This window comes from Sciurus vulgaris (genome assembly GCF_902686455.1).
Source record: "Sciurus vulgaris genome assembly, chromosome: 8".
NCBI lineage: Eukaryota > Metazoa > Chordata > Mammalia > Rodentia > Sciuridae > Sciurus > Sciurus vulgaris.
Window position 1 is genome coordinate 131,774,199 of NC_136468.1, and position 23,183 is coordinate 131,797,381.

At 54.0% G+C, this 23,183-nt stretch overlaps 1 protein-coding gene across 3 annotated transcripts in view; it reads left to right on the plus strand.

Annotated features, from left to right (window-relative positions):
• Positions 1 to 4,050: 4,050 nt before the first annotated feature.
• SEZ6L (seizure related 6 homolog like) overlaps positions 4,051 to 23,183 on the plus strand; it is a 173,315-nt gene continuing 154,182 nt past the window's right edge. The window contains exon 1 of one of the 3 annotated variants that reach the window (XM_079151303.1): positions 4,051 to 4,481. In XM_079151303.1, the coding sequence (XP_079007429.1) occupies positions 4,385 to 4,481 (97 nt within the window). In that variant the 5' untranslated portion in view covers positions 4,051 to 4,384. The remainder of the gene's footprint in view (positions 4,482 to 23,183) is intronic. The other 2 variants (XM_079151302.1, XM_079151301.1) reach the window with 2 other exon arrangements.

The window sequence follows — 23,183 nt, forward strand, 5'->3', positions numbered from 1 at the left end:
GTAGGAATATTACCTTCCATTACCCTCCATTCCTAGCCTGTACAAGCTAAGTTCCAGAGAGTAGGACTTTTGTCTGTCTTGCTCACTGCTCTGTCCCTGGTGCCTGGGACATGGTAGGTGCTCAAAAAATATCTGTTGAAAAGATGGATGGAGAGACAGATAGGTGGATGGAGAGTGTATTCTCTATACGTAGTGTCCAAAGTGTTTACACTAATTACCTCATTTAACTTTAAAAGACAATTCATCGAAATCGGTTCAGAGAGGTTAAGTCAGTCACTCAAGGTCACACAGCTGTAAATAGGAGAGAAAGCATACGAGTTAAAGCCCGTCGGGTTTCAAAGGCCAGACTTGGAACCACGGTGCTGCGCTGCCATTGATGGTTAGAAGTGGAAGGAATCTGGGCCCTTGTGGTCTCAGATTTCATTAAAGGTCAGCCCCGGAGAACAGGAGGAGGAATCTGCAGCACCTCACCCAGATGGATGGGCGGACGGATAGGCGGATAAGTGGGTGGTGGGTGGATGAGTGCGTGGGTGGATAAAGGGGTCGTTGGGTAGCAGGGAGAACAGAGGGATGGGTGGGTGGGCAGGTGGGTGGATAGATGGGTATGTGCATGGAAGGGAGGCGGAGAGGGACTGACGGATGATAGGTGAGCGGATGGGTCGTGTATGGGTGAGCGGATAAGTGGATAGACAGACTGGAAAATGGAGTCCCAGAGAGACCGGTGATTCACCTAAGGTCACACAGCAAGTCCACGAGGAGGAATCGGCCCCAGACTCCCAACTTGGCTCAGTGTCTCCGAACAGGGAGTGTCTCAGAATGAGCCTGGTGTTTTCCCTGGAGTCTCTGAACTGAGCACGGTGACCATGAGGGTCGTTCCAGCTGTGCGCCCAGTGCTGGGTCAAAGGCTTGGGCACCTCCGTGCAAGGGGTCCTCTCCATAACCCGACGCAAAATGTGCCGGGGCACCCTCTCATCCGAGGCCGGCGTGACCCACTTCCGTCAGTCCCTCTGTGCGGGAGGGTTATTTATATCCCTACTTCTCAGAGGAGGAAAATAAGGCGCAGAGAGGCCAACTCACTTACCCTGTTCCTCCCGCAGGGAAGAGGCAGGCCGGGCTCTAACCCTGGGTCTCCACGGGGCTAATTTTAACCACAGGCGAGCCAGTCGGTCACCCGGCAGCGGTGGGTGGCCGTGGGTAGCGGGAGGTCCTCTCTAACTCTACAACCTCTGCCACAAGGGCCTGGTGGTGGTCAGGACAGCTCAAGTCAAGATCAAAGGGGACATCACTATGTGTGGTTGAGGGAGGCAGTTTGTCTCCCTAATCCACAGTTTCCTCATCTGGTAAATGGGCATGAAAGTTGCCTTGGAGAAGATTTTTCTGGCTCTGCAGAATTCTAGTCTAATTATGCTACTTCTTCTTGCAAAAGGAAAAAATTATATATATATATATTTCTAAGAAGTGTCCTTACGAGACAGCAGTGTTTTCTAAATGCTCTTGAGAAAATACCACAACCCAAATGTCCTTGGAGGAGGCTGTCTCGTGGATGTTTGGTCAGTTGACAACCCACTCAACTGTGTGTCAGCCACCTAGGGCAGGCCTGGGTGGGCTCGCTGGACAGGTCCCTGGAGAAGGCCACCAGGTGTGAGGAAGGTGGACATCCTGGCCTGACTTAAATCCTAGTTCCACTCAGGCTCCTACTGCCGCTGAGCCTCAGTTTACCCACCTGTAAAATGGGAAGTGGAGCGTGAGGGTGGCTGTTAGGATCTGAAAGGGGAAGGTGGGTCAAGGGCTTAGTCTGCTGCTGGCGGGTAGCCGGTGTCCACAAACCTCCTCCTCCTTCCGTATTCATTTATGTGTTTGCCAAACACCTGCCCCAGGCCCAGCCATGGGGCTGGGTTCTGAGGATATAGAAGAAAAACAAATTAGCCGGGCCTGTGGTGCATGCCTGTCATCCCAGCAGCTCTGGAGGCTGAGATAGGAGGATCGGGAGTTCAAAGTCAGCGGTGAGGCCCTGAGCAACTCAGTGAGACCCTGTCTCTAAATAAAATGCAAAACAGGGTTGGGGATGTGGCTCAGCAGGTGAGCACCCTTGAGTTCAATGCCTGGTACCAAAAAAAAAAAAAAAAAAATCCTGATGTTCCTCCTGGGTGATCTGCTGACCTTCTCAACTTCCCACTTCAGGCCACCAGGTCTGCGTCTCCTTCTCTTAGGACTTTCTTTTGTGCCATTTTCAGCAGACAAAGGGCGTGAGTAGGTCCTAGCCATGTGGTCAGTGGGTTCATAGTTTACTGCATCACTTTGTCCCTATAAGACTCCGGCTAAAGGCCCAGTGTCCTGAACGATGAGTGAGTGTGACAGTGGACTTTCAGTCACCGTGGTCACAAGGAAGTGTCCAAGAGCCAGCAAGAGCCACCACATTAGAGTGAAGAGGCAGCCGCCCAGTTCCTGGGAAGTAGCATGTTAGGGGAAAGGGATCCCCCAGCTCTGGACCCAGACCTGGCCTTAACCCTGCCACATGCGTCACTTCTTGGCTGAGTTGAGTGACCTCGGCTGGGCTGGTCCTCTTCCTCAGGGTCCCACGTTTACCTGTCGAATGGAGATGACCACAGCTCGCCGTGAAATTAAAAGGAGATGCCATGCCCTGCCCCGCCCAGCACCCAGTCAGTGAGCATTACCTAGGTGTCCGCGCCTCCCTGGCTTATTTTCTCTTTCCCGCCATCTTCCTTGCGTCCTGATGTCCCTGCTCAACAAGTATCCGTGTGCCCACTGCCTGCTGGCGCTCTGCCTGCTGGGCCACAGGACAGGCGAGGCCGCTGGCTCCTTCCAGGGTTGCCAACCTGGCACAGCAGAGCCCTGGAGAGTGCCACCATCTTGGACCAGAGGAGAAACCCACCCTCTGCGCTCCTGCCTCGACCTCCCTCTTGATAAACCCCCGACTGGCTTCGCTGCTGGGAACGAGAACTCCCTGCAGCCCGGGGGGCTGGATTTGATGGGGAGGGGGTTCTCTGTCCCCAGGGGCCGATGCAGGTCTGGGCCTATCCTGCGTGGCGTGGAGGAGAGTCCTGTGAATGAGTAGGTGGGAAGGCGCAGGGCGTGGAGGGTCCTCGGGAACCCTGCAGGATGCTCCCTCCCTCCTCCCTCCTGTCCTCCCCCACCCAAGGCTCACCACCCCCACCCCTTCTTTCCAGGGACTCCAGGCTCCACCCTCCTCCCCTGGCTGCCTGCAACCTTCCCTCCATCTGCTCCCTCTGCTGCTCAGGCTGCCACGTGTCCATGGCGTGGCAAGGTGGGGTAGGGGGAGCAGGGCCGTCTAAATGGGGTGGGAGGCCTGGCAGCCCGCAGGGGATTGTCAAGACTGCAATACAAGACATTCCCTTCCCTGGGGCTTGTGTCCCCAACCTGGCCCTTGGCCAATACTTGTCCCCAAGTGGGTGCTGGTCTCCTCCATCTATTGTTCCTCTATTTGTGGAGAAAAGACAAGTGGCTTGAGGATCAGAACTGGGCAAGGGGCCCCTAGAGGGGGAGCCTGGGACCTCAGTTGAGACAGGGAAAGGAAGTCTCAGGGGAAGCCCTGGGGGCCCCAGGGCCCTACTAAAGGAGCACGTGGGAGAAGGAGCTGGATCAGAGCAGGGGCGACTCTTGATTAAGAGACCCGTTGGGCTGCAGAGGGGTGGAGAATGGCCTGGTACCAGATGCACAGTTCTGTGGCACTGGCGTTGCCCCTGGAGAGCCAGAGTCAGACTTCCTAGCTGATGGGGCCTCGCTTAGACACCAGGACCCTGGCAGGGACGAGGGCGGCCGGGGGCGCAGAGGGGCCTGCCGAGAAGTGGAGCTGGGGTCCCTCCGGAAGGCTGCGCCTTGGAGCGCTCTGGCCCGGGCTCAGGTTCCAGGCCTCCATGTCACCGTCTGCAGAATGGTCAGGGCGCTCCCCGGGCTCGCCTGGCCACCAGGGCTGCCGTGAGCATCGGCAGAGAGGCAACGCTCGCCCGCGCAGGACGCCGGGGAATTGGCGTTAAACTTTGCAGGGCCGGCGGGCGGGCGGCCAGAGGCCGAGGCTGGCACGCCACCCCGGACGCCGGCGGCCCCTGTCGCTCGCCGCCCGCCCGCCCCCTCCCTGCACTCGCTCGCTCGCACAGCCGCGGCCCCAGCCCCCTCCTCCCCGCGCCGCTCGGCGCTCGCTCGCTCGCCGGCTCCTCCTCACTCGCCCGCCGCCCGCGCCCGGCGCAGCTCGGCCAGAGCCATCGCGGGGCTGCGCGTCCGCCCGGGGGCTCCGGCGGCTGCCCCGGCCCGCGGCCCCTCCCCGGCGCCCGCCTGCCGCTCCCCGCTCGCCGTCGGCCCCCTTCCCGGCGCCCCGCAGCCCCGGCTCCGCGCCCCCGGCAGCACGATGCCCGCGGCCCGGCCGCCCGCCGCGGGACTCGGCGCGATCTCGCTGCTCGTCGCTCTGCTCCTCCGGGGGAGCCCCGCGGCCGCCCTGGCGGGAGGTAAGCGCCCCGAGGGGCGGGCCGGGGAGGGGGCAAAGTTGTCGCGAGCGCGGGGCGGCGGGGGGTCGCGGCGGATCCGGGGACTCGTGCATCCCTCGCCGCGCTCGGCTGGGGAGCGGAGGCGGCTGCCCGAATCGGGGCGAGGAGCCGCGTCCCCTTGGCCCGGGCTGGTGAGCGTGGAGGCGGGGAGGTGTCTGAAGGACTCCGGCGGCTCTGGCTGCGGGTTCCCTCTTCCGCCTCGCCTGGCGACGGGGCTGACTCCTCATGACAGCCCTGGAGGAGGCCCTCGGAGTGGGGTCGCCTCCAAGCCCCAGACGCCCGAGGCTCTGCACCGCACCCGGGGCTGGGTGCCAGATAATCCTCTCCCTCAGGAGAGAGGACAGGAGGGGGCAGCTGACCCGCCCTGCAACTGAGGTCTAGACCTGAACAGCCGGCACGTCTGGGGCACCGTCGCCTCCTGAGGCTCGGGCGTCCCGGAGGGGCTGCTCACTGGGCAGATCCCAACCTGGGCGTCAGGAAACTGGACTTGGGTGTGGTTTTTGCCGGAGGTCGGTGCAAGGGGCTCAGGGGTCCCAGAACTTGTCAGAGGAGTGAGAAGGGACATGAGGGGGCTGTGGGGGACCTGAGTGGACTCCCCCTTCCTCCCTCCCCTGAAAGCCTCACCTGCCTCTCGGATCACCGTTAGGAAGGGGAGGGGGTGCTAGTTTCACCTGCCACGTGCTTGCTGGGTGGGAGGAGGGGTCCAAGTTTGGCAGCCCGGCAGCTCCTCCTGCCCAGAACTGGAGCCAGCACCCTGTCTCCACTCTGCCAAGGTCCCCCAGGAAAAGTTGTGGTCTGGGGGTTGGGATAGAGAGAGGAATGAGACACCCAACTCACCCCAAAGTTAACCCCAAGGGCTGCAGGGATTTGCCCAGGACACCAAGACATGAGTGTGTGTGGGGGGGTGGGGGTGTGTGTGCTCTTGGGCCATTTGACCTGCCAGCTGTCAAGGTCCCACTCTGGTTCCCAGAAACTCACTCCTCACGTGGGGGCGGGAGGAGGAGAAGCAGGCAGCTGCAGTGTTGACCAGGCTGAGACAGCAGGAGGGCACGCGCCCTGCCTAGCTGGAGTCCAATCTCGTCTGGATCATCTTGAGCTGAAGTTAAGGGGACAGGCAGTGCCTGATCGCCATGGGGAGCTCTGCCCCCCCTCCCCTCCACCCCCTACGCACACCTGATTTCAGCACCGAAGGCCTCGGACAGCTCCCAGCTCCCTGGGCCCCAACTCTGGGTCCCTCTCCCTTAAAAACTCTTCCTCCTCTGGCCTGGAGTGCCCTCCTCAGCATCAGTCAGGCATTTTATCTCCCAACGCCTTCTCTGTACATGGGGAGTCTCCAGTGCAGGGCGGAGGAAATAATTCATTACCTTTTGTTTAACAAAGCATATCATTAAGAAGCCCCTTTATGAGGCAGTGAGATGCAAAATGTGCACAGATCTGGGCAGTTTCCCTGGGAAAGATGGGGAAAGAGATTCGGTTGAAATAAATCCCATCCACCACAGCAAGCCCTTTCTTAATTAGCTCTCTCTATCCAACAATGGCTTGGTGGCCTTGAACGAGGTCCAGATCTCCCTCCTCCATGGCCCTTTTGAATCTGTGTTGTGACTAATACACACACACACACACACACACACACTCAGAGAATCCAGAACTACCCTTCAGCTTGCTGGCTTTTCTAAAGTGATTCTACCTCTGGGGTCTATAGTCTCCAACACACAACCCCCCAAGAAAACTGTCTTAATGGCACAGATTGAATTGTTATACAAGACGAAGCTGCCACATCCTATTTCCTCTGTGTGTGTGTTTGTGTGTGTGTGTGTGTGTTCAATTTTAAGACATTCCACACTCTTGTTTCCAACTGCTCCACACTATGGCTAGCCAGTATATATTTTTAATTAACTTGGGGTCACCACCAAATTAAAGTCAACTGATGTACTACTTCAGAAGGCTCATTAATAACCATGTGGCTCTACTGAGTCTCTGAGTCACGAGGAGGGATCGAGGGTAGCCAATGAGCATCGCCAATTCTCATGGTGCATTTGGAGAAGATTGACCTTCCGCAATAAATTCTATTTTTAACCTGGAGCCTAACGTCCGTAATGTCAGATGGAGGACCATCGCGTCCGTCATTCAGAGTGCAGGCTAGTCCCTCTGTGTGTGGTGGAGGGAGGGGATTTGCAAATACTTGAAAGGAACTTGTTGCTACATTCTCATGCAGGGCACGTGATTCTCTGGGCCATTTTGCTGTAAGGCATGAATAAGTATAAAGTATAACTTGTTTTTGAAGAGGCTCCTTATTGTCTGAGATATGCACATGGGGGATAATTGTAACTACGTGCTAAGAGTGCAGAGCTTCAGTGTAATTTCTTTTCTCTTTCCCTTGAATTAATAAAGCAAATTCAATATTGCTCAATAAGACTCAGATTTGCTGCTTCTCCCGGCCTCTAATGCGCATTGTTGTTAGATTCACTTAAAGACTATTTTCATTATGGATTGACATTCTGTGTGTGGAGTTTGCCCCCCACCCCCACCCCTACCCCCACCCCGCCAGGTACCACCTCATCCAAGCTCCAGGGACTCTTCTTGTGTTCACGTGGCTCAGCGGGGCATTAGGAAAATAATGTTCCATTCATTTCCTTGTCCTTCCAAGGCAAAAGAATGTTTCCTGCTCAGAGGGGCTTGTTTTCTGCTTTTTACTCCTGAGCCTGTTCCTGCAAGCTGTTCCAACCGGCTTGGTTTGCTGGTTCTCCTATTTGGCACAATTTCTGCAATCCGCCCATGCCGCAGATGTCCACTAGGGGCGCTCAAAGCTATGCTTAGGAACCCAGAGGAGAAGGGAGGCAAATCCTAACCTCAGAAGCCACCAGGTGTGGGCAATGCCCAGAGTCAGCAGAATGCAGCTCTTTCCAGCCTAGGGGTGGCCTTGCTCTGTCTGCTTTCTGCGCTTGGCTCTTATTTCTCAGGGAGACACATCGCCGATGGCTTGACATGTTGCAAGGAAAAAGGAGTAAAATAAAAAGCAGTCAGAATTCCCCAAGGAAGGTGTCCATGGAATGCGGGGCGGCACTGCCCCCTTACAACAGCTCCTGGTTTCCTTCATGGAGCCAAATTGCCAAACACCTAACAGGCCATGGTGAGGCATTTTGGAGAGTTCAAATGAGCTGGGCCCAGGAATTAGATTTTTAGAAAAAGAAGCGTGACTTTGAAACTGCAGCAACCTGGGTCCAGAGCCCAGCTCCGGGGCTTGGGGATGTGTGACCCTTTGGCAGGACTGTCTTCTCTGAGCCTCCATCCCATCCTCTGTGGATGGAGGGAGGAGAAGGAGACTGATGGCAGCAGCCCAGGAGGATAGTCATAAGGATTACATAACTTGCGTAAAAGCACCCAATACACATTAGGGGCATAAGCAACGCTGTCCTGCTTTCCAAAGAACAAACTGCTCCAAAGAGCAGGCACCAAGGAAGCAACTCCCCTGAGGCTGGTGGGAAGCAGATGTTGGCATAAAGATTGAAATGATGGACGCCAAAGTAGAAGCCGAAGAGAGGGTGGTGTGCGGCCCCGGTCCCCATTGCTGCACTTGGCCAGTGAGAAGTCTTCCGTTCCTGGTGCAAACACGCTTCTGTTCCAAATGCTCCTGTTGTGTGGCTTTGAACTTCAATATCACTGTCAAGATTCAGAGGTCGTAGGACCCGAGATGCAGACTGACAGGTGAATTGTTGGAAAAAGGACATCAGAAGAGACTGTCCCGGGAAAAACTATTTATGCATTCGCTCACGCGCGCTTGCTGAGCACTTCCTACACGTCTCAGTCCATGCAGGCTGCAGTAACAAAAATACCTTAGACTGGAAGGCATCCACAGCAGCATTTCATTTCTTACATTTCTGGGAGCTAGAAAGTCCAAGATCAAGGTGAGGGCTCTCTTCCTGGTTTGCAGATGTCCACATTCTAGCCGAATGACCAAGAGAAAGAGCTCTGATCTTTTTTTTTTTTAAACATTCTTTTTGTTATTATTATTAGTAGTAGTAGTATGATTTTTAGTTGTAGATGGACACAATACCTTGATTTGATTTATTTATTTTTAGGTGGTGCTGAGGGTCGAACCCAGTGCCTCACATGTGCCAGGCGAGCCCCAGCCCCCTCCCAAGCTCTGATCGCCTCACCTTATAAGGTCCCTCATTCCACCCCGGGGGCTCCACCCTCAGGACCTCATCAAAACCTGATTACTTTCAAAAATTCCACCTCCACCTGCCGTCACTCTGTGGGCTGTTGCGCCTGGGAGGACACAGACACCCAGTCAACAGCACCACGCCTGTGCAGACCCTGAGGTCCCTCTCCCAAGTCACTGCAGCCCGGAAAGAGAGATCTGCAGGTGAAAGCCACCAGGGTGCATGCTAAGTGCTTTGGTGGAGGACACCGGAAACCTACCCGCTCCCAGGCGAGAAGTGAGCTTCTCCCCAGGGACGGTTCACAAAGGCAGAGAGCATTTGAGCTGGCCTTGGGACAGGGACCACTGAGTCAGAGGAGAGATTTCTCCAGCAGGGTAGTGAGAAATCCTGAGAACGCTTCATTCCGGAGCTGGAGAGAGGGACACAGGAGCAAGTGGGAGGGAGAGGGAGGCGGGTTGCACATGCTCACCCTCAAAAAAGACCAGGGGACCCGCTCCTCCCCCCAACACCCCTCCACCTCCCGGGCTGCCTGCTTGGGAGCTGGAACAAAGGACGGCCAGCCGAGGTGCCACGTCCACTAGAGGCAACGGTGGGAGCAGCGTTCTCAAGGAGGGGGCGACGCTGCTGAGAAGCAGGCCCGGGTAAACAGACTTCCTGGATTTGCATATTTGCATAATCCTCTGGTGACTCGCTCCTCAGGCACAGCCCTTCTGTGGTTGTGACTCTAGGCAGGGGGGCAGGAACAGGAGGGCATCCAGGGGACAAAATGATGGCGAATTGGAAGGAGGTCAGTAGACCCACAGGACAGGCGGAACTACAACAGGGCAGGGACTGTGTCCAAGCAATGAAAACAGCACTTACTGAGTGTCGATTTTTGTTCTCAGTTTTTGTTCTTTTTTTTGGGTACCAGGATGGAACCCAGGGGTGCTTTGCCCCTGAGCCACATCCCCAGCCCATTTTTTTAAATTATTTTTTATTTCGAGACAGGGTCTCACAAAGTGGCTCAGGGCCTCGCTATGTTGCTGAAGCCGGCCTCGGACTCGCGATCCTCCTGCCTCAGCCTCCCCGGGCCACTGGGATGATGGGCATGCGCCACCACGCCCCGCTTTGTTCTAAGTCATGTGATAAGTGTTTAAGTAGATCACGCAAAGAACCCTTCCAACAGCCCCACCAGAGAGATGCAGTTATGATCCCCCTTGTAAGGATGAGGGAAATTGAGGCACAGATTCCCCAACATCATGAAGCCAGGAAGGCGTCGCAGTCTGACACCAAACCCCGTCCCGCGCCAGAACACTGAGTATATATATTGTAGTTAAGATGTTTGCTGAGATTATAATTGCTCTTGCCGTGGGGGAGGGGGAGGGAATGAATAACTACATGAGATGATGCATATGCTAACTTGATTCTCCATAGTAACCATTTTACTATTTATATTTGTATCTATACATAAATGAGTATCTTACAGCATCGTGCTATGTACCTTACATGCACACAGTACAAACTCTGCAAGTCCCCAAGTGCCTTTTATATCCTTACCCGTCGAGCGCATGCACAGAGTAAGCTGTTGTGGGGCAAGGGCTGATAAATATTTGTCCGATGCCGGTCGAATGTGTCCCCAAAGCCTCACAGAGTTCCTGGCGTAAAGCAAGCCCCTGAGTAAAGCGCGAATTGAAGTGAGTCAGAAAGTGATACAGGTGGCCATTTTATTTGTAGGCAATTAATCCATAATTATCACAGCTAATGAGAACTTAATATATGTCAGACGCTTACGTTGGTTATTTTATCTGATCTGCGTAATTGCCCTGCAGCTTGTAGATGAGGAAACAAAAGCTAAGAAGGAGCCCCAGGGAGTGTGCTAGAAAGTGACCAGGTCAGCGTGGAATCCAGGTAGGCTGACCGCAGGGGCTTCCAAGCTGGAGCCCGCTGTGCTTCTGAACATACAGGAAAGCCACCTCCGCCGTGAATGAGCAGCCACCGGGGTGGGTCCAGCACCCTGCTCACCGAGGACCAGCATAGCAGTGACCGAAATTAACTAGGATTATTCCAGCTTCCAAAAAGATGCACGTAGGGATTATCCTTCCCGGACGTGGAAAGGAGCAGCTTTCCGGAGAGATGGGGAGCTGTCTGGCTGGTTCGTTGTTCCACGCTGCAGCTCCGGCTGCCATCTCTCCTGTTGCAAGGTCCCCCACTCTACAAATGGGGAGCTCGCACTGTGTCGCATTGATTTCCCTGAGCCCCTCCCTTCAGGACCTAAGTTCAACCATTTCCTACCTGCGAACCTCAGTATTTCCATCCATACAATGGGTCACCAAAAAATTACTATCATCGTCAGGGAACTTCCTGGTGTAGGGCAAGGATGGGACTAGGGAATCTAGGCGCTTTGTACGGACCAGGGGTCGGAAGAGAGTGACAACACCTCACAGTGCCGCTCAGGGGCTCCCCCAGCCGGGGGGCTCCATGTGCTCATCCCGAGTCACTGCTTGGCTGCACGTCCAGTTGCATCCCACGCTGACCCGATTTCAGGGAGCAGGAAGCTGAGGCTTAGAAAGAGGCAGTCACCTGCGTGGGGTCTCGTGGTCAGTCCCTGAGGGTGTGGGGCCCGACAAGCCCAGGCTCGGGCTAGGTCCCCGGCTACGAGGTGGGTACCCCACAACACGTGGCCAGACACAAAGCTCAGGCCATCCTGGAGAGCCAGGTGGGTCAACCGCACGCCCAGAGGGGAGATGTTTTCTCACCTGGAGGCCAAGGTCAGGTGCCCGAATCAGCTTGTGAGACAGAACACCGTCCATCTCAGCCTCTGCCAGGCCTGCCTTCTGACGGATTCTGGATGAAACCTCATTCTGGTCCTATTCAGGCGACTCCTGTCACCTAGACCGTCATCCAGGAAAATGGGTAACTGGTTGTTTTGAGAACATGAGATTAAAATTCCCAGCTGGCTGATTTTAGCATCATGATCTCAAACTATTTGTTTTAATCCTTTGAGCCTATTCTGACCTGATGTGTCAAGTGGAAGGCCATTTGTACCTTTACTAGGAATAACCAGGGCTGGGGATATAGCTCAGTTGGTACAGTTCTTGCCTCACAAGCACAAGGACCTGGGTTCAAATCCCCAACACTGAAAAAAAAAAAAAAAAAAAAAAAAAGAATTAACCATAACCAGTGTGTGTGTACGTACTTAGCTCCTTACACGTGCTTTGCTAGGTAAAAATTTGCCATGGTTGCTATTATGATTATTCACCTGTGAACTCCTATCCACCCTTCAAAACCCCGCCCTGAATTCTCTTTTTCTTGAAGACTTCTTTAGCCTCTGTGCTCCCATACCAGTTACTTCCTCCCCTGGTCCTCCATCACTTTTTATGTCTGTGGGTGATCGATGGATGATCGGATTATATGCCTCCTTACTAAGGGTCTCAGATGAATGTTACGCATCCACATCTCCCTTAGCCACGGCCTAACTGTGTTCAAAGGCCTTTCATCTTCATCTTCCTTGTGGGGAGGTGGAGTTGGAATCCCAAGACCTGAATTTAATTCCGGCCTCTTCTTCGTATATCAGTGTGGTCTTAGGCAGTCTCTCTCTAAACCTCGATCTGCACCGAAAAGAGGCTAATAACAGGGTCCTACCTGGTAGGATGACTGCCGGGGAAATCAGTGAGCTCAGAGATGCGGAATCACTGAGGAGCGCCACAATAAAAGATGGAGGAGGAGAGAAATCTGCTTCACCAAGAGAGGGGGAAACCCTGTCTTTGTGCCCACGGACGCACAGATGGCCAGTTCGCCGGGTCTTCGCCGAAGCCACCTCTCTTTCCCAGGGTAATACGGGATGCGGTTTTTCCCCCCGTGGCTCGATTCATCCCCAAGGAGAAACTTTGCGGCCACAGCGCAGGTTGGTGCAGGATCTGCCTTCTCTTTGGTCTTTTTTGGCAGCTGCAAAAACAGCCAGTAAATGTCCAGTCGCAAATGGGGGACGGAGAACAAAGCGGGTCAGAAGCACAGACTTGAGATCCAGACAACCTGAGAGGAAGTCAGTAGGCCGCTTCTGGGTGTCCCTGGGCAGGCCGGTCACTCTGTCACCCTGAGCTGGCATTTGGACATGGGGGAGGGGGATGGGCTACGCTCAGGCCACCTCCTGAGGGGGTTGCTGCAGAGGAGGGGCTGGCAGAGGCAGAGCATCCCTTGCTGTCATCTCCATCGGGTGGCAGCGTTCCTCAGACCCCCACCTGGCTCCGTCCGCCCCTCAAGGTTTTTATGTAATGGAAGAGGGAGACCCAGAGACGAGGACAGCGCTTTCTCGGGGTCAAAGCCAGGACCTGGCCTCCTTCCTGTCTCCCGACTCCCATTGTAAAGTGATCTTAGAAACCATGGAATCCCCGCTCCCCCCAAGTGTACGTTCTGAGATCTGAGGGGATCCGAGGGGATCTCTCCCACGGGCGTCTGTCCCTGGCAGGCCTCTGGCTTCGTCTCTGCTGGAGATTCGCGTCGCCAACCCTGGGCCAGTAACTGCAGGAAACCTGCTTCGCCGGAGCTGAGATCCAGCCCTGGCTCCTGCTTGCTGAGCTGGCTCCGGACTCAGGGCACCCGGGAATGGAGCCAGGCAAGCAGATGGCCCACGTCACCAGCAGGAGGAAACCGAGGCGGCTCTGGGAGGCCAGGTCCCCGGGCCAGGTGTCCCAGAGGGGTCTGGGGTGTGGGGAACCAGGAAGGGCTGAGGAAGGGGCGGCTCGGTGGCCAGTGCCCTTCCTGGGTGACAAGCTGGACGCAGGGACCATCGGGCTGGTTTAGAGCCAGGTGATGGGTTCAGCCTAGCCCGTGGTCAGCGCTAAGAACCATCTTAGAGGGAAAGGGGTCTGGGTGTCTGAGCCTGGGTGACAGTTTCCTTCTCTGGTCCCACCCAGATTGAGACCTAGAATAGTGCCAGAGCCTCAGGTCGTACAGACACGGGTGAGCTCAGACGCCGACGGAGCGCCGTCTGGGACAGAGCCCGGCTGGCTCAGCCCGAGTCAGTACCGTGTGGTGCAGAGCCAGGTTCTGGAGCCCAGGAGAGGCTGGTCTCTGACTGAGAGACCTTGACCAAGTCACTTAGCTCTGACATGCTGGGGTGGCTGGTCGTGGGGACCCCCATGACCGTGGGCTGAGCCTCTGGTTCTCAGATGTGTGCTGGCACTACGTTGGAATCCCACCTGCTGGATTTCCGGGGCTAGGGTCTGAAGGGCGTGCCCCCCCCAATTCCCAGAGACGGTGGTGCGAGGTGGGGGTTTGGCGTGAGTGGCCTTAAAAAGAGGCCAGAGGGAGCCCCACGCCCCTCCCGGGGTGGGGGGGGAGATCCAGCCGGAAGGTGCCAGGTGCGCCCTGGGTAGGCCCTGGACCTGCCAGCACCAAGCTCTTGGGCTCGCTGGGCTCTGGATCTGTGAGGAATAAATGTCTGATGCTCAGACGTCCGGTTGCTGCTTTTTTTGTTCTACAAGCCCAAATAGACGAAGAGAGAACACAGTCTGGGTGGCTCAAGAGTAAGGTCAACTGCTGCAGGGATTCTGGAGACCTGGGGCTCAGAGGGTCCGGGGACCAGCTCCTGTCTCCCCTTCCTGGCCCCTGTGCACCTCTCTCTGTGCACCTGCGGGCTGCACCCCCTCTCCCCCGCCTCCTCCTCACCTCAGCGCCCCGGACATTGGGCCTCCCCGAGCCTTACCTCCGCACAACCCCGTTTAGTATGGTAGCCACGAGCCCCGTGAGGATCGTCAAGTCAGTCGACATTTAGTTCAAGTTTGATGCCTCGGTCACTTCAGCCAGGCTTCAAGCACCCAGCAGCCCTGCGCGGTAGCGGCTGCCACCTTGGACAACGCAGAGTGAACACACGCTTCCGTCTTTCCAGAAAGTCCTATGGACACTACTGTTCCAGGTCACGGCGCTGCACACCCATCTCCTCACACAGCCCCTTCGTACCTCCCGCTTCAGGTTGCAAAGAGGAACATGGTCTGTCCGCTCAGCCTCTCCCACCAGGAGGTAGATGGGTGGTCAGTGGCTCGTGCTCCATCCAGCCGCCTTGCCTGGGGTGGTCAACGCGCCCCATGGCAGAGAGCACGGCCACCCAGGCTCATGCCCTGGTGCAGGCTCTGCTGGCCCCAGCTGCTTTCCTCCAGGGCTCAGAGGACACCAGCTCACTCCTGCTGGCCGAGCTGGGTCCTCACCCGGAACCAAGGCCCAGAGAGCGGGAAACAGCCTGAAGCATCTGTGGTCGGGGCTCCTTCCCCTCTGGACGGCAGGACCCTTGGGCTTGGGGGCTGGGTCTCATGATCTCTCTGGTCTCAGCTGGTTCACTGAGTAGTGAGTGAACGGCACACGGTCCTCAACTGAGACCCAAAGTGTTGGGGCAGAGGAAGTAAAAGCATTTGCAGAAACCGCAGGACCTTGGCACCACCTGGGTCAACAGCGTTTACCGTAGGATTTGGGGTGGCGCAGGGCGAGAGGAGAGGGGCGCGCCCACTCTGATTCAAAGTGGAGAGAAGCTTCAGTACTGGGTCCCCCTCTGGGATGGCAATGGGACAGCTGAGAATGTGCTCTGGGTGGTTTGAGTGGACATTCCCCCGAGCTTTCGAGTTATGGGAATGGGGAGGAGGTGCCAAGAAGAATGTTCTGGAAGTGAACTTTCTGAGCATGGTGGGCACTGCATTAGAGTACGCCTGGGCCTGGATCCCAACTCTGCCACTGATGTGTTGTGTAATGCTGGCAGAAGTCACTTCATCTCCTCAAGCCTCAGTTTTTACTTGCCAAGACAGAATCTCATACTTTCCTTGCCTCTATCAGCAGGGTGCACAGAGAGAGTGCAATGCATATGGCCAACTCCCTGCCGGGCTGCAGGAGACCTATGAGGGTAGCAGTGTTGGTGAAGGAGGTTCCCCCAAATTAAGCAGTGCACAACCTATACGACTGTACGTGGCAATCCTGGAAGCCAAGGTGCACCACTCAACTCTGAATCAATTTGCAGAGGGAGAAGGACAGAGGTCCTCCCACATCTCACTCCCTAAAGATTTCCAATCAGGCCTCCACCTTCTATGCCCCCTTTTAAAGCAGGTTTACCAAGTTGTAAAGCTAATTGGGGGCCAAGTGGCTTGGAAATTAATGCAAAATATGTGGAATCAAGCCTCATTTTCCAGGGCTTCAGAAAGGGAAATTTGCCTAATTTATGGCATAAATAAAAAATGATGTGCTGGGGCTGATTTGCATATTGCTGCTTCAACTGGGGTTAAAAACTGAGCTGTGTTTTTGTTTTCTGCTTCTCGTAGTTCTCACTGTTGTTTTTAAAGAAAGCCGCCCATATCTCTTGTTAACCCAAAAGTGTTAACTGTCAGCAAGTTACAGAACTTCCCGAGGCCGCTGTTTCCTCAAGTGCGAAATGTAAATGATAAATGGACCACAACACAGTATCGTAGCAAAGACTCCTGAGTCGAACCTGCAGGACTCTTAAGACGAAGGGGTCGGGTCTCAATCACCCTGTAACTTATGTCCTAGATAATTACGCGTCTCATGTTGTCACCATCGTCATTAACTCAGCAAGGTAGCGTACCTTACGCTTCTGATTCCGGGAAATTCCAAAGCATACAACACCACTGTGTACTGATGTGGTATTATTCGAACCCAGAACCCAGGATTATGCTAACACACAGCACGTGCCCAGTTATGAGATGCAAGACCGCGTAACAGAAAAGGATAATAGATAGCCAGGCATGGTGGGGTATCCTGTCATCCCAGGGGCTCGGGAGGCTGAGGCAGGAGGATCGAGAGTTCAAAGTCGGCCTCAGCAATTTCGTGAGACCATAAGCAACTCAGTGAGACCCTGTCTCTAAGTAAAATACAAAATAGGACTGGGGATGTGGCTCAGTGGTTAAGCGCCCCTGGGTTCAATCCCAGTACCAGTAAAAAAAGGGCTGGATTATAATCACCATTAGTCACTACCCCACAGAGGCACATATTTGAAAGTCATTTTCTCTTACTGGACTCTGAGGTCCTCCCTCGCTCAGCCCACACCTGCCGCCACTTCATATTCCTGATAATGGTGGCTCTGTAATGCAGAGCTGTTGACTGAATAGCTGCTGAGTGCCACCATTCTTAATTAGCATGCAGGAAATGCTTCTTATTAGCATACACACGAATGTGAGCTCTCCGTGTCCATGTCACCAACACCTCGCCAGAGCCTGGCACTCCCCGAGGTGTCCGCAGGTGCCCAGTGGGTATGTGACGGTAACCATAACCTGGAGCTTTGTTTAAGGTCACAGAGGCCTGAGTCTGAACTTCAGCTTCAACATCTGCTGAGCTGCGTAGCCTTGGGCTAGTAATTTGTGTTTTCTGGAAATAGCGTGCGTGCGGAAAATTACCGGGCCTTTCTCACGGAGGGGCTGCAAGACAGAAAGGAGAGGTTTTCCATCAAGAGCTCAGACCGGTTCCTGCCACGCGGCCGAGGGAGTCAGTGGAGACAGACTATGAAGCAATGGGTGAATGACCTTCCCCGAGAGTCTGGAGAGAGGAGCAGGGCCCGGATGCAGAATCACCATCTGGAACCGAATTTACCATTTTATCACCCCCGTGGATAAAACGTTTTGTGGGAATTTGAAGAGAAGCGTTAACTTTACGACCACCCCATCTTCGCTCTGCTTCCCGATTGGAGGTATTTTACTATCTGGTTTAATAAAGTCGAGGCTCCCAGCAGGCGGCGGGACCAGGTGAGCGAATCTGTCACTCACTGGCCGGTGGCTTATGACCCAGGTTCATCTCAGATCAGCCACGGAGGGTAATGGGGCAGCCTCTTAGCCAGGGGCTTCTCTCCTTAGTACCAAGGAAAGCAGAGTCCCTGGCAAGGCTGAGCCACAAAGGAAGTCCTGGGTTGCACTAGAATCTCTGATGTGCCTCCATCGACAGAATCTCACTCGATACTGGTGCAATCTTCAGCCGTGTCTGTGACAAGCTGTCGGATGATGGTAAGAAAGCAGGGGTCCAGAGATGGCTGACTGGGAGTGAGGCCAGGTCCATTCATTCATTCCAGACCCACCATCTCTTTATTCAAGACCATCTCCTCCGTACCGGTCCTTCGGAGGTGCCAGAGTCAAAGAGGAACAAAACCTCTCTCTGCCACCAAGAACTTCCCATCCAACCATTCCTCAACCGTGGGCAGGACCCCTGAGTGCACGTGCCTCTTCTGTCTCCTCTCTGGCGCCCTCTGTGGACCAGAGGGCTTCCCGAGAGGAGGCGGATCTACCCCAGGGACCAGGGCTGGGCACCGTGAGTTCCCAGGGCCACCGCCTGCAGCCCTGGCTGGCCTCTAAACAAAGCGAGCTGGTTTGGTGTTGCCCACATTTGTTTTGGTAGGGGAAAAAATCTACTTGATGCTCTTTAATGGGAAAAATAAATGCATTGGTCTAAGAGAACTTCCAGAAACCACCTCAGACTTCCCAGAGGCAGAGGAGGGCATCGGGGCGCCTGCTAGGAGCCACGCGCTGACTCCAATTGTCCCAAAAATACGTTGGCCTTTCAGTCCTGGGTGCACGTGGGAAAGTACATCCCGAGCCGAGCAGCGGAGAATCCGTAGCTGCAGCTGAGTGTGTCCATACGGAAGCAATAGGCACGCTCTTTCCATAAAGCATTGGCTTGGGCAATCGATTAATGAGGTTTGCCCAAAAAGGAATTAATTATTTCAGGTCCTGGGGTAGTTTTATCATAAGTAGTCATAAAAATAGTCATTTCTCACGCACGGCACACGGCAGAGGATATCCACGGCTTTATCAGACACGAACAAATTGTTTTGAGGACCTGGTACTGTGGAAAATGAGACCTATTTTCAGATGAGGAAACTGAGGGTCAGAGAGACACCCTGATGGAGCATTCTTTGGCCTTCATTTTTTTTGACGTGGACATTTTTTTTTTTTTTTAAAGAGCACAGACCCATGCTTTTATAGAATGATCTTCAATTTGGCCACTGGGACTTCTGATTCGTAAGAAATGCAGTGTGCCGTCCACAGTCCCTATGACTCACCTTCCCCTTGACAGTCCTCTCTCCCATGAGAACAAGACTCAGAATTCCCCCTACCAGGCTCTTCCTGGGCTCCTTCACTCCAAAGTCTCTGATGCTGAACAAGAGTGTCCTGCACCCCGTCCTGGGGTCCCTTCTGAGACTCCCTTCCGCTCCTCCACAGCTCCGGGCTGGCAGCTCGTCACAGTAGTGAGCATGCTCTGCTCCTGGTATCTGTCTCTACGTGGCCTTTTCCACTGTCCCCGAGAAATCCAGGAACCTAATCACAGCTTTGACCCGAGACGACACGTTTAATGACATCTATGGCATAGGCTCTGCCTTGGGCACTGGAGCGGTGGCGGTACCCCCGCTGGGACGCATCTTTGGCCACCTGCCAATCTGATGTCCCCACTCAGGTATCCTCCAGGCGTGGGGCAGTGTCCCCCCAAACACACTCATCACTCCATGTTCACATGACGGGGTGCAAATACCAGCCTGAGAAGAGGTCAGGTTTGTCCACTCATGATGGTAAACAAGACAGGTTCCAGAGAATTCCAGACATCCTCAGGGGCACTGAGTACAGGAAGAGAACTGGGACTGCAAGAACATAAGCCCTGTGTGGCTCCCTCCGCCACGCTGCCCTTGGGTCACCTGATCTGCCCTGTTGTGATTTCTTGCCATGGACCAGCAGAAAGACCACCTGACTGGGACTCAGAGACCCGAATTCTGATATCACTGATACCAATGTGCTGTATGACCTTGGGCCTGTTGCTGTCCCTCTCTGGATCTCAGTATCTCCAAAGTGAATGACCTGGACTGAATCAGTCGTTTCCAAAATGAAATGAGTTAAAATCACATGGGAAGTGTTTAAAGACCAGGAAGCCGGTGACTGAGCTCTGCCTGCCACTTCCTGGATTTTTCTGATGGATCAACGAACTTTACCTGTATTAGCTGGATTCCAAAGCCTTCTGTGATTCCTTGCTTCATGACAACTTGCTTGCCATTTCTGTATTAGCCACATCCTGAACCCTTCGCACACATCACCTCATTTAAATCACATTCTGTCCAGTGGGCTAGGAGCCCAGATCCCCATTTTATAGTAGTTGCCACTGTGCCTCAAAAAAAAATTGAGTGATCTGTTCAAAGTCGCACAGCTAGGAAGACCCAGAGTTGGGATGCACATCCAAACCCGTGCGACTCTGGAAGAATTCACTATGCTAGAAACGGGGATGGAAGTCTATCTTAGCCCACCACGTTCTGTCCCCAGAGGTGGCCTTGGCCTCCTGGCTCCTTTCTTCCCTGAAAATCCAGTTACCTCTTTTAATGAGCCAAATAAATGTGGCCCGTGAAGTGTGCGACCCCGCAGCCCTGCGGTGTCGTCAGCCCCTCCTTCCTACTGGCAGGGACTGGCCGAGCCAGGTTCAGGGTCACGTTGCGGCCAGGAATACTTCACCAGCGTCTGGGGCGTTTGAATAATGGACGAGAAGCCAGTGTGTTTGGAGCATTGAGATCAGAGAAGGACGCAGGAAGGATGAAGCTCGCAGGTGGTGCCCAGCGGGGCTCTGGGGTGCCATCCCTCAGAGGGACCACGGCCACCGGGGTGTGCAGTCGGGGCGAGAGACGCTCTGCTCAGAGCGCAGCGCGGGCTGGGCGGGGTCAGCGCAGGGGAAATGACCTGGGAGGGTAAGACGGACACCAGAGGGTCTAGCCTAAGACCAGCCAGAGGGTGGGGCGTGGCCAGCGGTGGGGCGGGGCCAGAGGTGGGGCGGGGCCAGAGGTGGGGCGTGGCCTGGGCATGGTGGAGGATATGCCCGAGGAGTCCCGAGCGTATTCTCAGCGGGGCTTAGAAGCAGGGACGGGCCTGTTGGGTGAAATGCCATTTATAGAGTGGAAATAGAGGCGCTAAAGAGGGAAGAGCCATCTTTGAGGAGGGAGGCCCTTGCAGACAGGCCTGGAAGGAGTCCATGTCCCCCCAACCCTGTTCTGCCCATGATGCAGCCTGTTCAATACTTCTTGCGTCCCTGCTGAGGTCTGGAACCATATGAATCCCTTTCCTACCAGCCCGGAGCTGCTGGGGTGTTCTCTCTCCCGCTGCAAAGAAAGGGAGCCTGCTTTAAAAAAAAAAAAAAAAAAGTCACGTGATCCCCAGCCCTTGACCCTTCCACTCCATTTAAATCCTCCAAACACATCCACAGACTTGCCCCCGGCAGCCTGGCCAGATCCTTGGGAAGTCTTTCCTTCTTCTTTCCTGTAGTTCCTGGGACACAGACCGAGCAGCAAAGAGGAGAGAAAGAGAATAGAAATTTGGGCAAAGGATGATTTCATTCATCCCTCTCCTCCTCCCAAACCCTGATCAGACTGCAAAAAAAAAAAAAAAAAAAAAAAAGGAATCTCATATATATATATATTATCCCTGGTTCTTGGTTTAATGCAGGCCTGACATGACTGAGTAAATTAAAAGACATTTGTAATAGAGCTTAACTATAAAAATGTGCTTGGGGCACAGATTCGACATAGCAAACCTCCTCCAGCAAAAGACATTTTTACAAATACATGAGCACCCGGACCAATTCGAAAGTCCCGTCACTTTGATTTAAAGCCAGGAAAGTGGGGCTGATCCCTGAAGAGATGAAACAATCAGCCAGGTGAGAGAAGAGCTTAATTGCTGGTCCTCACCTCGGACCTGCCTTGGACTCAAAACCTTCACCTGCCGGGTGGAAGGTTGATGCTGACTGACGGCGGAACGCTTCCCCACCCGCAAGTGACCCACGAGTCCCGCGTGATGTCCGCCCATCTCTTCCAGGGAGCCTCCTCTGCCCATCCAAGTTGAGTTAGGAACATGGCATTGGAACCCTACGTCCACGTCCTTTTATTTAACTATTGCTGGGGCACAAGCCCCCCCAAACTTGGCAGCTGGAAAAAGCAATCCTTCATCTCCTCCATCGCTCCCCTCTGTGGCTGCACTGGGCTGTTTGGAGACCGTTCTGTTCCACTTGGGAGTCAATGGAGTCACAGGCTTGGGATCCACGGCACTCACCTGTGTCCACAGCCTGAGCTGCTGGTCCGTCAAGCATCTGAGTCTCTGTGTGTACCCCCGGGAGGCAGCGAGGGTCTAAAAACCAAGGTCAAGGCTGAAGATCACTAATGGGCCTGCTTTGGAGTCTCACATTGCACTTGGAGAGTCAAAACAGGTCACAGGGCCAACTGGGACGAGAAGTAAAAGATCAGAGTCCAGTTCTTGAAGGGAGAGTGGCCGAGACTGGATGTAATAGCTCTCTCTGGTACTTACTCTCTTTTGGGGGAGCGGGAGGTACCAGGGGGATTGAACTCAGGGCCACTCAACCACTGAGCCACCTCCCCAGCCCTATTTTGTATTTTATTTAGAGACAGAGTCTCTCTGAGTTGCTTAGGGCCTCACTAAGTTGCTGAGGCTGGCTTTGAACTCGTGATCCTCCTGTCTCAGCCTCCCAAGCCGCTGGGATGACAGGCGTGCACCACTGCGCCGGGCTTGGTACTTACTCTTGATATAACTCTATTACAGGTTAGGCACATACTCGCCACTCTATACCTAGTTACTGGTTCATGTCTGTGTTTCCAGATGCAAAGGAGTCCTTATCTCATTCATTTCTGGATCAAAGATGGTGTAATTAGTTCAAGTTCAATAGAAAAGTCATGGCCTCGAGTGTCCCTTCCAGACAGAGTCACTCTGAACCCAAGAGATTATTGTGAAATATTGCAGGAATCTAAGGGCCAATATTAGAATTCTTTTATAGTGGCAGCAGTAATAATAATGGTGGTCGTCATAATGATGATTAATAATAGCAGTAACATTAACAACAATATAATCCCTGCCGCTCTGGCACTAATGCATGTAATACTGCCTTGCACTTAAGCAGCATTTGGCCATTTAAAATGCGCTCTTATTTCTATTACCTTATTACTCTATCCAACAACCTTGTAAAATGTCCCAGGAGGACTTTTGCAATAATCTGTGGTTTATAAATGAAGAAACAGGCTGAAATGGGATCCATCTATTCACATATCAATGGTCAATCATAGTAGACATAACTTATTGAAGACCTACTATGTGGGAGATTTAATTTCCTCCCTGCAGCAATGTTGTGAGGCAGGTGCTAGGATTGCTCCCATTTCTCAGATGAGGGAACTGAGGCTCAGAGAGGAGAAACCCTGTGCTTGTTGGTGCCACGCTGGAATTTGCTTGTGCATGCACTTTTTTTTTTTTTTTTTTTTGCGGTGCTGGGGATTGAACCCAGGGCCTTGTGCTTGTGAGGCAAGCACTCTACCAACTGAGCTATATCCCCAGCCCCAGGAATTTGCTTGTGAACAAGTCTCTCCCATGAGTCCATGATTCTTCCCACCGTGCTCCACTAACTTGATCCCAGATCACCGTTTTTGAAATCACTTGGCACTGAGAAAATAGAAAACGTTCATACAATAGCAGTGTGCAAAAGCTCTGGAAAACTGCTGCCAGCTTTAGACCCCATC